We start from the raw sequence: 17483 nt of genomic DNA, 5'->3' as shown, positions 1-17483 counted from the left end.
AACTCCAACTCGGTGCCATCTATTACCGTTAAGTCACCACTGCCAATATGCCGTCCCTGTCAAATTTAGTCATGTGGGTGCAGGAGCTCTATTGAGGAGCTGTTTGGGGATCAAGGGTTGTCTAATATATTCAAGTAAGAGAGATCAAATGTGAAAATATTTTATTTCACAGCAGCAACAACACAAGAAGCTTTTCTACATTCAAGCCACTAAAAATGCTTTACAGCAAGGAGGCACTCATCCTTTCACACAAACATTCATATGCCCCACAGATACTGGGGATGGGGGTGAAGTGTCTTATCCAAGGACACAACTACAGTATTCACTTGTGGAAGCTGAAATCGCACCGCCAACATATGGGGAGGATCTGATTGCCCTATCAAACAATAATTATTCTGAAAGTAAGGTTCAAACCGCCAATCTTCTAATCAGAGAGCGAGCATTGAGCTACTGCTGTACGGTGTACATTAGTGATGCACGGGTCGATCTCTAACCTGCGGGATCCATAGTCAATCCGCGTGTTCAAGTAAGTAAAGCGGGTGCAGGTGGGTCGGGTCCAAATGCGCCTTAGCTTTAACGTAATGTGGTGTAAACATCAGCAGCATAAGCCTCAACTAAAGCCTCTATAGCTCTAATTAATAAACAAGGGCAGAAAGAGGACAACTTTATTCCTTACGCAATCAACACCAAATGAAAAAAACAAGAGAATGCAGTTTTATAGCTCCACACTCGAACTACACAAATGATGCTTCAATGTGAATGAGGAAAGTTACAGATCACATAGGCCTACGGGTAAAAAGACAAAGCTCCGCACCTGGACAGAGATGTCCAGAGCACGCTGACGTTGTGTCAGGTAAGGTCCTCACTCACACCTGCACAGTGCAGCTGCTTTTTAGTCCCAAACTCTACTAAAATCTTCCATCTGCACTTTATCCTTTGAGTGTGTAACCCAATTAAAGCGAGTCCTAAATAATGCATTTGAGTGTAAACAGTAAATGAAGCCTGATTTTTAACACATTAGGCACACAAAACAGTGCAAACAATTGCAAAGTGCTCCTGATACAACAGCCAACTGCAGTAGCTTGAAATACATTTGTTTTTTTAATGTGCGCAGGTTTGGTTCAGGTCACAATATTTGAACTCATTTTTTCAGGTCAGATTGGTTGGGTTGGTTGGGTCAGATTTTAACTCGGCTCGGGCAGGGCGGGTCAGAAAAAAGGCTGACCCACACATAACTAGCATACATGCATGTTAGTTCACATTGACATTTCTCTAAAGGTGGTATAAAGTTATGTGCCAACTGCATCCACAAGTCACTGTGTGGATCCTTCTATGGTGAGTCAGTGTGAGGTCAGGCACAAATGTAACTGTAGTGGCTGAGCCACTGTTCTGTGGTGACAGTGTGTCCACAGGGATTCTGCATTTTTCTAAATGATCTATGTGAACTCTTCAGTGGAGGGGCCTCTTACATATATTGAAATAATACAATGTTGTGGCAAATCAACAAAAAAACTAAAAGGTACAGCATAATTTGGTGAGTCATCAGGCATGTCAAACTGACACAGAACTTAAAAAATAGCAAATAAGAAAAGGCAAGAAAACAGCAAATAAAATATATACACTGAAAAGGCAAATCATTTTCTGTCACAGTGTTTCAGTCAATCACTTCTCTATGTCAATATCTAGCATCACCAGTTATTGACTAGTTTGACTCATCTTATGCAAACAACACTTTCCATCCCATTCAACACTCCGATGACTTTGAGCCAATGATACAGACTCCCACTGTGCCAGTTCTATTTTTACCGCTGTAGGCTTTGACCTAGACAGGACCAGCCAAAAACACTTATAACTAAAACATGTTTGTGTTTGCAGTGTCCCGGTGCATCCTGGGAGTGAGGGGCAAAACTATGTATCATTTACACTTCACCGTTTGCCCCAAGTGTATATGCCCACACTCCATTAGTGACCGCAGAACAGCAGAGAGCACACAGCAACAAACAGCGCCGCCAGCTTTTAGTTCATAAGTAAAAGCCCTGGAGCTGCATACAGGGACATCTGATCTGCAGTGAACCTTATCCACCGAGTGAAATGCAAATCCACAAATGTTAAAACTTCTTACTTAGAACTTTTACAATGGGTTGGACTGGTGCCTGTTTATTGTTGTAATTATGACTGTTTGTTAGGTGGAATTGATGCTGTATAGGAAAGGCATATACTGTAGTTGTAGTTTGATGGACAGCATTCACTATATAGCCCATGCCAAAGCTGCTGTAGTAATAATCATTCAGTGTTGTGTGGGATTTGCAGTTCTGTCAATCTGACTCAGTGACGGCGACTACCATCTTAGAGCTGTCCTATTGAAAGAAACACCAGGCAATATACCACAAAACGCCCTTGTAGATTTCATTGGAAACAAAATCAGTCTTGTCCACAAAGATTAGCAGAGACATACGTATTATTTCATGTAATGGAGAGATGGAAAAGGGTACAAAGCTGGGCACAGTCCTCAAGTGGCTCTCCAACACAGTATGACACCTGGAACTAGTTGCCACCAAATGTTGAGGGAATTTTCTGTTTGAAGCTCTGGCTCAGCTCCCAGGCTAATTCCTAGCTTCTGCTTTTGGAGCTGCTGAGATTTAAAAATTAGATTGCTTTAGAGATAAGTGTGAGATGACAGCCTGCTCATGCTTATTCAATAACCAGACACTGACAAGCGGCCGCTGTATAGCGGAAATACATAGTTCAAAGCATGCAAGCTAATCATATACTATTATCTATGCAGAAGATATGTCCAACGTACTACATGGTGTGCAGGAGGCTGTGTGAGAAACAGGCAGAAAAACATGGAGAAGAGGGACACGCCCAAATAATCCCAAATAATCCACAAGCCATCTCAGAACTGAGCTAAAGATAGAGACAACATCCACCAATTGCATATCAGTATGTCCATATATTTTGGTAGATTTCACGTCAGCATTGAGGAGCCAGCAGGTACAGATTAATATAATGGTGAACTATAGCAAAGGTTAATTTTTAGACAAGTGCTTCACCTCCTACGCACCTGTCGCCCAGTCGGGTGTGCGGAGTTCACACAGAAACGAGAACTATAGCAAAGGAAAATTAAATTCTGTCATCTGGGCACAAGTTGTAGAGTTAAGATGTTTTGCCACCCATCTAAGCGGCTTCTTCAGTTTCAGTTCAGAATGAAAGCAAATACAAATCCTCCTCACAAGTCTTATTTTTAACCCCTACTCTAGTCACTTCATAATAAAAGATTCTGATTAAATTCAGATTAAGATGAAGTACTATGGATTTTCTTGTTTGAGACACTAAACTACACATTTATCATATTAGCAGATGAAAGCTTAATGAATTAATTATGTAATACTAATGAGGTTTGTTTGTTTGTAAAATAATATCATCAGCTACCACCATCAGCTATTATGATCAAATCGCCTGCCACATTGTAATTTACCAATTTTCTCTTGAATGTAGATATATGCTTTTTTTCCCCCCCATCCACTCCTCCTATTGGTCAGCTTCAGCAAGAGACAGACATGGATTTAATCAATTGCAAAAAAAACAACAACCAGATGACAGATACACCTCTTGGCAATGAAAGCAAAAGATATATATATATATATATACACACATATATACACATACACACACCACCCCTACCTCAACTGTCAAGTGTTCGTACTGATGTGACATGACACAATTAATCTCTGGTATCCCATCTCTGGCTGAGACTTAAAGCTAAACCGAAACTATTGAAACATGTGACTCTCATTTGTCTAAATAACACTGTATCTTGCCTGACACTGTAACCATTAGACAGAAACGCTGAAGTAGAGGAATACATCAACATGCACCACACGCACACACAGCAGCACCCTGAGCCAGCACCCAGAGCCAGGTCCTTTGTCAGGCTGTTGGGATAGCAGCGGGTGGCCTGTGGGAGAGTTTGGGGCTCCAAGGAGTACAAGAGTTGTTCCAAAAAATGCAACTATAAACTCCTAAACACTCAATGCTCAACGTATTTTTTGAAAAGGATTGGTTGTTAATGGCAAGTGATGAACTGGAAAAAAATTACAATCTTGAGTAATCTTTAATTAGGAATTTTAGAGATGTTATCTGGATCTGGATGAGAGTATAAATGTGTCTGTTTGATTTGTCACTTGCCAACAGAATAGAAGAATAGATAGTTAATAAGAACAGTTTTTAAGATGATTTTTATTAGTTAGAGTTACAGCTGACTGAAAGATCAACTATAACAAAATTGACAGGTGAAGCTGGGAGACACAAAATAATCCAAAGTTTTTTCTCATGTTAATCACATTTTTCAATTTGACAATATTTTGTCTCACTAAAACAAATTCCATTCCATATTGATAAACGAGACTTCGATCATTGTCATTTAACTAACTCCAAAGTAATTTTACTGATGGATGGCTGTAGAATTCTCCATTAATAGGTACTTTTTTGTTTTTATCTAACCGACCAGTTTATTTACCTTGACATATTTCAACTACGTATCATTAGTTATCATCAGTCGTCATCAACAAACGAGTCTGTTAGATGAAAAAAAAAAGAAAAGTAATTTGAACAAAAGAAGATCTTTATGGAATATCTCCATTAATAAGACCCACACTGATCACTGTCCTTAGATATGAATTAATCCTGATTTCAATTCACATTTGATTAACTGCCCAGCCATAAGAACAGGATAGGTTTAGTCCATTTTAAATAGCTAAATTGCCCCTGGGACAAACAGCGTAATCAATAGGAACATTCAATGGAGCATCCACAACATCAGAGACATGGGCTGGTCTGGAGATAACCCAATCAATGTCAGTGTTGCTAATGAATAATGTCAATAGAACACTGTTGGCATAAAGCATGACTCTGATGTGAGCTGGAAAAATACTGAATGTACACAAACAGAAGAAAGCAGAGAGTGGCTTTATAAGGCTATCTATTATGTTTCTAGAAGGAAAAACTAACTGGTAGCTATGGCTACTGTGCGTCCCATCTAGTGCATATAATTGTGCATGTAGCACTTGTAGACAGCAGCTTTGTGGCTATGTGCATTGTGGGTATTTCATAAGTGACATTTGATGGTTGCTAGGTAACCCATCGTTAACTTCTTGAACGATTGGCTGAAACACACAAAGGCTACTCACTATTTAACACAATCAAAACGCTGACAGTAACAAAATACTATTCATTGTGTGACTATTGCAACTGCAAATAGGGGTGGCCAATATTGACAAAAATATTGTGTTAATGTTGATATGAGCCCATAATAGTTATAATGTATTAATAAGTGCTGTAAAATTAACCACAAAAGTCCAGAAATATATTCAAGTTTGCTCAGAAAGGCAAAACTGTATATGTAAACATTTGACATTACGTGAATCACATTCTTAGGGTCACATTCTGATACAGATTCAAGTAAACAGCACCATGTTCATACTGTGTGTATGATTCACCTGCGTCAATCACAGGTAGAGGCCAAGTATCTGGGTTGTGCAGGCAGAAACACAGAGTATTACTGTTTGTAAATCTATTTATAAGAGCTGAACTGTGAAACAGACCTCTCCATCGGGAAGACACTCTCATCTCCAGTTCAGCGCCGGAGAGGCAAAGAGAGGCTTTAGACACAGTATTAAAAATCTCTCCAAAAAGGGTGTGGTGGTACTGAATAGAGGAATTATGCAATAGGCACAAACCAAAATAGACCACTCAGCTTGTTACTATTTCGCTGCTTCTGTAATGAGGCCAGGATTTAGCTCAATAGCTAGCTCATTTTTTCAGCATGACTTATTTTGCAGAGACAATTTTCTGAATCTTTTGCCAGTCATGTTGAGCCCAGAAATGTGATATGAGTACACAGATATGAGCTGAACTGAAATATCTTGACTAGAAAACAAAAAATGGAAAGGGGATTTTGGTATTGCATTGGGCACAATCAACCCCAACTTGGAGCTAGAAAAATACCAAACACAGACCAAGGAATTTGGATATTGATAGCGATGTTATCCAAACCGTAAGCCAAAAAGACCATTACAAGGAGAGAAAATGCCAGATTTTAGTGTATACATGACATGGCAGCTGAAAAAACCTCTCTAGCAGAAGAACAGTTTAATATGCATAAATCACGTCTCTAAAACTGAAGCAATAACACTACTGACCAGCAGTGTCAGACTATAATAAATAATGCCACCACAAATGGCATGTAGATAAATCATTTTTGGATGCAGCTAAACAGTACTTCACTGACATGTCCTTGTGAGGCTTCCATTTTGAATAAAAAAATAGATTCTGCTCTGTGGGTTTTGAGGATAAAATAAGATTGTCTCTAGATTCAGCATAGACTTCCAGGGGGTTCATCAGGTGTTCTTTCAAGAGAAATCCACCAGCAGACAGCATTTGTTTTCCCAAAAGCGGGGTGTGGCTATCACTGCGCTAATCCCTCCTTTGCTCCTTCACCGAGCATTAGCAAATCTTCAATGAATTTGACATTGGTCTGAGCCGGGTTTTGTCATGAAATTAACCATCTCACCCTTCCATTGTCTCCTAAGCTCAAATCTCAATCTCTCTGTCAGTTCAGCCTGGAGCCTTTCTCCACTGTTCCTTTGTTCTACATTTTCATTGTATCTTTTATCAGAGCTATTACATTCCAACTTTGGTATGTCATGCTGAGTATTTATAGCTGTAACGGTCATGGACTGGCACTAGGCTGTTGGAAGGAGGAGGTTTTTTTGTTGTCTGTGGGCACACTTCCATCACCTCCTCCGATGTACAGTCCACTATAGGCTATACACCACTATATCTCCAACTAGGTCAATAAATCCAACCTGTCAAATCCTATTCACGCGCTGCAGAGACGGACGAGATGTTTGTGTGTGCGTGACTGGAGGGGTGGTGGGAGGTGAAGTACAATGTAGAGTACAAAACCTACAGAGCAACAGTCTTCTCTCTCACGATGTGCCAACAACCCTCTCCTCCTTTTATCATCCTCCTCCCAGCTCATCTCTCCATTCTGCACTATCATTTAGATAAATCCACGTTGATGCTATTCCGCCGCCTATTAGACGGAGAGTGGGGGTAGCGTTTACAAAGACGAGGCGTACATACCTTCAGTGGAGTGTGTAGTGCTGGAGCTGTGGTATTCTGTGCCTGTGCTCAGAGCTGCCAGTGGAGTGTATGCAGCAGCCTGATGTCTGTGGGTGCACCAGACAAAAAGGAGAGAGAGGGAGTGACGTTGGCCCTCCATCCTGATGATAAACACAGAGCACGTGGCTTATGATGCACAAGAGCAGCCAACTGCGACGGGCGACGTGCAGGGGACTAAGGACACACAAGCAAGGGATCAAATTAAGAAAACGTGAAGCTTTGAGATTCACGACAGATTAGACATGTCCTCTGCAGAAAATCACCACATGGAGGCAGTGAACAAGGCTGTGATGGAGAGAATTACAAGCATTATATTCATGACAACAGCAGATTAATACAGTGCATGCAGAAAAAATATGGATTTATTTCATTCATAAAATATAAAAGGCAACAACAGAGAGAGAAGAAAGAGAAAACCAGTCTTATGTTATCAGCCCATTTTCCAGATGATCCTTTAACAAAGATATAGCTGGATTAACTTTTTTTTTTTAATCTGTCATTATTTTTGCATTAATCTTAATCTGGGTCTCAACAAAAATACTGAATCCTTTTGGCCTATACTCTGGAAATACTCTCAATATTACTCACTGATCCGAATAAGCACAACAAAACACCACGCAGATTAGGTGATTTTTTTCAAAATCATGGTAATTCATGAATAAAATAAAACTAAAATAAAATAAATATATGAGAATTCTTACTTGATGTGAAAAGTTGAGTGTTTTTCCCATGCTTTGCTTCATCCCTTAACATAATATTTTTACTCAGCGTTATTATTTTGATCTGAAACCATATACTGCATATTCTAGTACCCCACTGTGCTTTTTGTTTTGCTATGTTTGTTCCTCTCAGGCTCTATGACCTACTTAGCCCATCCCAGACAGGCTGACTAGACAGGGCTTCACACTGGTGCAGGCTTTAACACAGCTCTCCGCTCTTTGACTTTTCTGATCCAACTGCACAACACAATTATTCAGATCAAAACTATAACATACTGAATGCCACAATGGTAAGGTTGAAAGTAGCTGCGTAGACAACTTTGCTTTAAACGTTAACATTTTGTTTCACTCTATTTAGTACAATATAGAACTTTTAAATAATAAACCCTTCACAAAATGTCTATGACTATGACAGTTGTGGTGCTCCCAAGACCTAATAATAAAGATTAGGGGTTAGGGCTGACAATTGAAATCTGAATATGTAAAAACCTAGTACCTCTGTAGTTTACACATCTACTAATATGTTGAAATGCATTGAGATTGAGATTATTGCATTATTTTTGTAGTTCACATTTCAGCCTGCTCTCAAATGTTATTTATCCCGTTTAAATGTGTACTATGAATGAACTGAAATAATCTAATTTGAAAACATAAATTGCTAATCTAATCTAATAGTAAATACAACATTTAAATGCAATTTTTTTTTTTTTTTTTAATAGTTCAGAGAGTTGTATCAAAAAGGACATCTTGCTTAATTCCAAGAAATGCATGTCAAATCATTAATTAAAACAGTATATAGATATTCATTCATCCATTTCCTTCTGCTTATCCGGAGCCAGTTCGCTGGGGTAGCATTTTAAGCAGAGGGATCAGGGTGGCAGCATCCTCAAAAAGTAAAATCCAATGAAATTATAACCTTACGATAATCACGATCAGGTAATATTTTGGTATCAGGGACAGGGGTCACAGAGGGTAAGAGGTTGCAGGTTGTATCATGAAGTGGATGCTTTTTGCTTTCACCTGATTCATTTCAAAGACACTCCAGGTGCTGCAGGTGTGCTGTGCATGATCTGAGCCACATTGTTCATTTTGCAGCAAACATATCCCCAAATGCAGCTGGGGCCAATGTTCTTCTCAAACCAAATGAGGCATGTTTACAATGAACACAACCAACACTGTGGAGCATAGAATCAAGGTAGTAATGTGGTACTATAAAACACTGCAACTTGAGTGTTTTAATTACTTGAATTCTATTAATATAATTCTCCATCTCCATCACAAGAAGTATTCAATTAAATGGACCTAATAGTGCAAGTTTAGTGGAGAGTTTCGCTTCATTAAAAATAATAGGATTTAAAATTGAACTCTGGGGGGTCTAGTGTCATGTGCACCCACTGCTTCTGACAGAATAATTTTGTCTTTGAACCAATAAATAACAAATAATGTTTTCTTCTCTTCTTATTGCATATGGTCCACGTTATCCTAAAAAGTTATACAAAATGAACTGCAAAAATGAGTAATGTCACAGACTGCAGTTCTAGCCCTTTGGCTCTATTCAAAACTGGCACCAAACTTTGTAAATTTGAAAATTACTGTACAGGCCTTTTTATTATAATAGTCATATACTACTATCATAAATCTTAACAAATAGTGTATTAGACTTTTTACGTCCATCAACATTAAGAATTGCTGCCTGGAGTCAAGACTGAAACCATATTTACATAAATGACTCAAAAAATAAATAAACCTTTAATTACAGCTGAAGACTAGAAGATTATCCCAACTCTCAGTTCAGCAGTTTAGCAACTTAACAAATCTCATTAACACTATTTAATATTTTAACACAGTTGCATTCAAAAGCACAAAACGTCCTTCATGGTGCCCGCTGCCCCATTCAATGATTAGAAAATAATCTTTTTCTAAAGGCTACCTGTCTTTTTTAGTTATTATTTCAGAAACTGTGCTTTATCAAAAAGCATAGTTTATATTGTCATAATAAAACATTAAATGAATTTAATTAAATGAATGAAAGTGTAGGTCCTTGGCTCCTCCAGACATTTCTGTTGATCCTGCTGCATGCTGAATGCTGTGGTGCAGGAGCCACGAACCGAGCGACTGCAGCTATTATTGGTATGACTCAGAGCTCTGTGAGGCTGAAAACTGGCCAGTGTAGATTTGCAATTTCCAGAAGTGATTATGTCAGTGGCTGAGACATAAATCTTGTACCAGTGCGATGCAGTGGGCACTACAAATTGTACAGAAAACCTCTGTTTTGAAAGGGGAAGATATCCTTTCAATGAACGCTTTCAATAAATTGTTTAACCTTAGTAAATATCTGTTAAATGACAGATGACAGAATGGTGAGCGCAGCTTTACTGACTTCATGGCTGTACAGAAGTGGGCTTTATGGCGTGAGCAAACAGACCCCAGACAAGAGGAAGTCGCACACTGTGTAATGTGCATTCTTAAAGGATTATAAGATGTCATACTGTGCTGCTCGAATTGACTGGAACAGCTTTGTCCATGTCACACTGAGGCTCGAGAAATGGCTGTGATTTGTCTGCACTGAATAGGCTCTGGTCAGGAAGTGCCTAAGTGCTCCTTATGAGCTTCAAATGAGAGAACTAGAGGATGTCATCAACTACTACTACACTACCACACTGTTGACTAAAGGACAATCAGAGAGATCCTTGTGTTGGATGAGAACTGAGAGAGCTGTATATTATTATTTATAAATGTTTTACTGACAAATATACGGACCACAAAACCATCAAAGAATTACCCATTATTCCACCACATATTATCTGCACAGTCCATTCATCATTTAGTTACACATTCAATAAATAAACCTTTCAATAGCTTTTATCTTATGTGGTTTTATGGTGTCTGACACATATTTCAGTAGTATTTTGTTCCTGGGCTGCCACCTGCTCCAGATAATGAAGCAGACCTCTCCTCGGTGCTGACAGCAGGGCATTGTGGGAGCTGCGACTCGAGTGCCCGCACTGGGGGGTGTGAGTGTGATGTGGGCGTCGCTTCAGATACGGCTAATCCTGCTAGCTAGCACCTCAGCTCTCATTACCAGTCTGAGCTTTGAGAGCAGATCACCTCAATCATTTAGATCCATACCTCACCGATGGCGATACGGCTGGTTTCTATGTGATGGTCCATCTTCTGTTTCTTGTGGGTCTATCCTGTGTCCTGCCACTACACTGTTCCTCTCTCTGGCCTTTCCTAGAGTCCACTGGCAGAGCACTATGAAAAGCATAATAAAAGCTTTAGTGTGTCAGATAATATGTCTGAATATTGAATGTCTGACAGGGTTTTACAGGAATGACAATATAGAGAAGTATCATTATTTCAGTAGATCAATTCAAGTCAAGTCACACATTATGACCACTGACCACTACAGTGAATAACAGATCTTTCGCCTAGCTCTTGGGAATGATAAATATTTCACTGTAGTGTATGTTCCTTCCTTGATGTCAATAGAAGCTAGGAAAATGGGCACGCATACAGATTGATTGTGAGTTGCTAACAGCAGTTTCTTGTCTCTAGTGGTCTGTGGAACAAAGGGGGAGCAGTGACCAGTGATGCAGTTTGGAAGCAAGGATTGGCCTGTATAGTAGGGTAGGTATCACATTCTTCAGCATCACATTCTTCAGAGCTAAGATACCATAAACAAACTGAATCGCAGAATGACAATTATCACTAAAAAAGCATATCTTCACAGGAATCAGATCACAATTTGATTTTTATTGCCCTATTGCCCAGTAGGTATGGTAGGGTTTGTTTTAACTGAGGGTTTGTTTGGTAGGGTTTGTTTTAACTGATATGATTAAATAGCCTACTCTAAATACAGGAAAGACATTTTCTCGTTGTGACTGATTGGTTCAGACAAGTGCTACACGGTTTGCTGTTGATGGCTGGTGGTCATGACTGATATTAAGGACAAGGTCATTTTTGAACCACTGAAATAATAATTTAAGCATACATTATGGCCTCTCCTTTAAAAGGGTCAAGTTTACCTTCAAATTCAGTGCATTGAGAGCAAGGTTTTATATTTAATGTTAGTACAAATAAGTATTCAATGTTTCAAACTGATTCTGCTGAACCTTATAAAATCCTGTAATTTGCAGTTGAACCACACTCTGGGTTAAGAGGACAAAGTTAATGAACATGGGAGTGAGTTTGAATACAGCTGCTGAAATGTAATTGCATAGACTCAGAATAGAAAGCGCTTGTCTGTCAGAGCAAGTCAATCACCAATCACAGGACGCATAGGCTATTATAGGAGAGACAGAGAGACATCCTTTTATGTAGAAAAAGAGGAGCATGGAGGAGAGGAGTGTTTAATTGTGTATATTTAACAAATCCCACACGTCACAGGTCCTTTAAGGAGACACTAACCAGAGGTGATATTGATGTTTTATTTGTCATCTCTCTGGACCCTCGCCCTCAGCCTGGCGCTACTTTAACTGTCTTCAAAGATACACAGGCTTGCCGCAGTTACATCAGGCCAAAGGTGGATGAATCTGAATTATTGTGTTTTTAAGTAGTGCTTATTACACACTTGGGATAAAAATAGTCATTTGTGTACTGGAAGAAGAAGAAATTCAGTACAGAAGTGTTTGCAAACCTTAGCCCTTTTGTTTTTTTTCAAATAATATATATATAAATAAGAAAGTAATGTAAATTCTAATGCTAATTTATTTTAGTATGGTCTTTGTGAACTTATTTTTGTTTATTTGGTCGGGGAGTGCACGTCAATTACCTTGAAGGGCCCACATTACGGTATATTCTGAGTTGTGTTTTATTTCATTTGCAAAGATTTAACACATAAAACCCTGCATATTTAGGCTCTGTTCTTCTCTCAAATTGAAAAAACTCTGTTCCACCTTGTGATGTAATGTGGTAACAGAGGAAGTGCTCCATCGTCTTTTTAAACTCACCTCAAATACACCTTCACTAGAATCATTTGGATAATTTCAGCCCTGGAATTGTCAATCAAAAAGTAAAGTAAAATGTACCTGTTAACTTAAAAACTAACGCTTCATGACATCACAAAGTGGAACAGAGCATTTTTAGCTTTGGGGACAGACTAATAATGCAGGGTTACTCAAACATGTGTGAATGAAACAAAATACAACTCCAGGTATGTTTTTGAGGAGGTAACAACACAATAGCATGCCTTAAGCTTACAAGAGTCAATTTTGTTTAATATAGAACCTTCAAGTGGCACTAAAACATGGAGCAATAAAACTGATATGTAAAATCTACAATTGGCTTACGATAATAAAATATCTTCTTGCTAATATCAGGACATGTTATATAGTAAGACAGAGTTAGAATTGTATGACATTAAAACAACCTCAATCTAACATTTACATACCAGCCTGGATAAATGACAGTGGCGCCAGTAGACTCCCAAAAATACATTCCAAACACACAGAGGGAGGACAGGAGATGATTTGGTGGCGGTGACCTTAAAAAAACCAAAAGAAAAGATTATTTAAAGTTTAAAATAATAAGATACTGTGTGTCTGCATAATTTATTATAGTTAGAATATGTTTAAACAAGGCTTGGATTTGTAAGTGGTTGTTTAAATGTGAAAGGGGTCAGAAGTCTATGTGGCAGAACAATCCTATACCGGGATCAATGAAACAAGCCAGAGGTGGTGTCAATAGCTTATATCAGCCTGACCTATAACATCCGAACACCCTGTCTATCAGAGGAGCAGCATTAATGCCTGGCGCTCAGACCACCCACACACACCCACATTATCAGACATATTCATTTTCATAATAGTAATGCATTTGTTTTATACAGAGCTTTTTTGGAAACTCAGAGATGCTTTACATTGCACCATTCATTACACATCAGGACTGGTAGAAGCAAGGTTGCTGTGTATTGTTTGTCTGTTTTCTTGTATGTATGTTTGTACTCATTTGTATGCATGTATGTAATAACTTGTTTTTTTATATTCTTGGATGTATATCTGCAATAGATTTGATGGAAAACTCACTCACATCTTGTGGCTGGGTGGTCCAGGGACAACTTACAATTTGACACACTGAGCACAGGTCACATCTGTGGAGAGAGAAAGCACTGCCAATACACTGAATGAGTTTGGTGATGCCCATAATAGTTCTACAGTGTAATAGACACAAGGCCAAGTGGAGCAAATGGAGCAAATGGAGCAGACATTGCATCTCACAGCTTTCACTAGCAAACACAAACAAAAGGCTATTCACACAACATGCAATTCAACTTAAAATGTTTGTCTCCTACTCAAACAACAGAACCTCTAATGATTTGCATGACCTGTGGTGTCCTAGACCTACTGTACATCACCACCTTGAATTACAGCGTTAAACAGTCACACTACACCGGTCATTGTTTTGATTTGTTAGTAATTTACCAATTACAGCCACATGAACAACGTGGTTTGGCTTAAGCGATTACGTCATGTGAGTATAATAAGATATTATTATTATAGATCCATATATTTAGTAGCCTCACGAGGCTCAACTACGTCTTATTACGCCTTCAGTAACTTACCGTGAAGTTCGTGAACATAACTTAATAATGATCAACTTTGGCGTCTCATATAGCAGCCTGTATACAGATGACACGTCTTCAGTCTTCTTTCCGTAAGCTTGAGTGAAGCTCAAACTAGATGCAAAATTTCAGAGCCAGATATTCAGTTTTGCAGCAACACGCACATGCGATTATGTCATAAAAATTTTAATATTGATTCATGCATTGTTTATTGATTACTGATACTGTACTGGTCTTGAACTTGAACTTTATCAATGTGAACACCAGCTTAATTTTAAAATTTGTATTTATTATTTTCATGATTATGAAATGCTTTTCTGCCTTTTTGTTTGTTTATATAATCACCATCATCATCATAATCAAATCTAGACAAGACAAGTATGGATACAAGCCAGTGCATGAAGAAGAGAAAGCAGATGAGCTGTAGAGAAATGCCAAAAGGAAGATCCAACATTCTGCTCATTTTCATTTAACTTCCACACATTAAGGTCCTAATTCCAACTGCTTAAAACATGAGGCAACTTTTATTGCATATCACACTGAATATTTTCACAAAAAACCATCAGCATAATTTTGGTTAATTGTAAATACACTTTAAAACAACTCTATTCAATCAAATGTACAGTGTATCAGAGGAAAGGTGAAGCTCGAAGCCTCAGGCCATTTCATCCATATGAAGAAAAGTAATTTAACAGCCTCACTGTTATTTGATGACCTGTGGAATCCCCTCCAGAGCTGATCAAGGCCTGGCTATAATCCCAACTCTGCTTTTAGGCAATTGAGGTAAAAAATTGTCAAATTGGAAGTGGTTACCTGGCATCTGTAACACACATGAATGAATCATAGCCTCACCACTCAAAAGGTCACTGTTGTTCAATCAAGACAAGTGTATCAACATATTTTGTTAGTTTCTTAGCTCATCCATGTCTTCACAGAGAATTGTTTCTAGTCATATTCTAGAAATGGAAATAATGCACAAAAAAACCCAAAACAAACAAAACTATGCATATCCACAACAAGTAATAGAAACACATTTGAATTGTATTTTGCCTGATTAAAACAATGTGCTTAAGGATATTAAAGAATCATCTCAAATGTGGCCCACAAAAACAGCTTAGCAATAAAATGCCTGTATTAAAGTCTATACTCTTATGTCCTGTTATTTGTCCACGGTCAAGGCTGCACATCATTAATTTTCCTCTTGCGGTAGTTGAGGACCAGGCTGGAGGCGGTCAGCTGAGAGGCCTGGCCCTTCTCCCAGCTTTGGAAACCATTTAGTCCACTCTGGCCCGACTTGAACAGGGCTTTCTCCAGACTGTCCAGCTTCTCCACAAGGGCAGACGTGTCCTCATTGTAGGCGTTTTGGGAGGAATCCATTGTTCGCCGGAAACGCCCAATGAATGTCTATGGGTGGGAGGAATCTAATAACTGACGATTCAATCATCATTCAATTAACAGTATTATTGTATAATAGGTGTGTGATATTTCTAGCAAGAGACTGCACTGACTTTATGCATGTACATAATTCTATTAAAGGTTCTAAATTGGAGAGCTTCAAGGATGATATGTATGCGTTGGTAGGCCCTAGTCTACAGAAAAATTAAGAAAACTAGTCACAAGACTATACTATACAAAGCTGGAGTCCAAATGTTTTATGTCCATAACCCTTCCATGTGAATATTAAGCAGCTCTATAGTGTATTCTGCCTGCAGGCTGTAACCTCCACCCAGCCTTGGAAAACGTTGGTTTGATTTATTAGCATGTTGTTCATAGGGAAAGATCAATTGCAAAATGTTTTATTTTTAAGATAAACTTGGTATTCAGTGTTAAAGAGCAATGTTTTCTGTTATCAGCAAAGACAACATAAAACTTTGAAAATATGATTCTTTATAAGTTGAAAAACACACCTTCTACTAAGAGTAGGAATTTACTAACTAAGACTATGGCCCCCTCTTGTGGCAACACTTTGAGCAAAAACACCCACCTCAAATCCGACTTTCCCATTTTTTCAATTTGACATATTATGAAAGATCTATTGCAGTATATTATCCATTTATAGTACCATAACATGTACTATTCTTGTTCAGATCTTAAGTACTGTGCATTTGTACCAAATGCCGTTTGTAACACATCTAAGAAGGAGTTATTACAAGTCCTTACCTGTAACAGTGCCTGAGCAATCTCTGGATTTTCAGGGCTGTCAAAATGCAGCATCTGTGAGCCCAGGCCGTAGTAGTATGGGCCCATCTTGTGCAGGTCCACTACATTAGGGTCCGCAGTGAACACCGTCCTCCATCCCTCCCTGTACACTTTGGGCAGATCTACTGAGAGCACTCTCCTCTTCTTCTCATACAAACCCTTGGCCAGCCACAGCGGAAGCTCCATCTTTGAACCCTGATAAAGAGGAGATACAAATATATTATTTATATTAATATTATTATGTATATTGACAGTGCATATATACCTCTAATAGTACTTGAGGTCACTTATAGCCCACGCTACATATCCGCATGCATAAATATATAGTGTATGTATATTTCACCTCTAATATATCTGGTGAGTCAGTGGATTTCTCCAAAAAACCCAGTCGAGGAAAAGTGCACTCTGTCCGGGTAGGCAGCCTCTCGTGGGACAGCAAAATATCGTCGAGTGAGAGAAAGTTTTCCTCCATCCCGACTCCCGGAGGCACTGGAAGGTACGATTGTGACTCCATAGCGCTAAACATACAGTTAAACTGGTTAATCACAACACGATTTCTTGTTAATGACGATAAAGGGATCTAATATTGTTTGACTCCATTTCCTGTTTTGCTGTTTTGCCGCCGCGTCCCGTTGGCCAATCACAAAGCCGCGTTTACTTCTTTGTGTTAATATGACGGCAGCATGCAGTAACCATTGATGCACTACCGCCACCAAGCGTCAATTTGTGCATTCGTAATAATAATAATAATACAAAAAATAAATAATAATAATAATAATAATAATAATAATACTAATAATAATAATAATAATAATAAT

The 17483-nt window shown here is 38.6% G+C and overlaps 2 protein-coding genes across 7 annotated transcripts in view; both read right to left on the bottom strand.

Moving 5' to 3' along the window:
- The window catches only part of ndrg4 (NDRG family member 4), a 48188-nt gene extending 40949 nt beyond the window's left edge, over window positions 1-7239 (bottom strand). For all 6 annotated transcript variants that reach the window (XM_033967891.2, XM_033967893.2, XM_055222661.1 and 3 more), the window contains exon 1: window positions 7147-7239. The gene's annotated coding sequence lies outside the window, so the exon portion shown is untranslated. The remainder of the gene's footprint in view (window positions 1-7146) is intronic.
- Window positions 7240-14969: 7730 nt separating this feature from the next.
- gins3 (GINS complex subunit 3) lies at window positions 14970-17329 on the bottom strand. Its single transcript, XM_033967897.2, has 3 exons — window positions 17009-17329; window positions 16627-16860; window positions 14970-15870 (listed from the first exon to the last, which is right to left on the bottom strand). The coding sequence occupies exons 1-3, from the start codon at window positions 17189-17191 to the stop codon at window positions 15640-15642; spliced, it is 648 nt and encodes a 215-aa protein (XP_033823788.1). The 5' UTR covers window positions 17192-17329; the 3' UTR covers window positions 14970-15639.
- Between the last annotated feature and the right edge of the window lie 154 nt (window positions 17330-17483).

Source organism: Periophthalmus magnuspinnatus, chromosome 6 (assembly GCF_009829125.3).
Source record: "Periophthalmus magnuspinnatus isolate fPerMag1 chromosome 6, fPerMag1.2.pri, whole genome shotgun sequence".
NCBI lineage: Eukaryota > Metazoa > Chordata > Actinopteri > Gobiiformes > Gobiidae > Periophthalmus > Periophthalmus magnuspinnatus.
The sequence above is the reverse complement of the archived record's forward strand: the minus strand, read 5'-3'. Positions and strand labels throughout refer to the sequence as shown.

What these genes read in the sequence shown, in the direction of transcription:
- gins3 (XM_033967897.2), bottom strand. Translation starts at nt 17,191, where the DNA reads ATGTTTAGCGCTATGGAGTCACAATCGTACCTTCCAGTGCCTCCGGGA. An exon ending in ACTCACCAGATATATTAGAG is followed by an intron (nt 16,861 to 17,008) that starts GTGAAATATACA and finishes CCTCTTTATCAG; the next exon opens with GGTTCAAAGATGGAGCTTCC. An exon ending in TTGCTCAGGCACTGTTACAG is followed by an intron (nt 15,871 to 16,626) that starts GTAAGGACTTGT and finishes TCCCACCCATAG; the next exon opens with ACATTCATTGGGCGTTTCCG.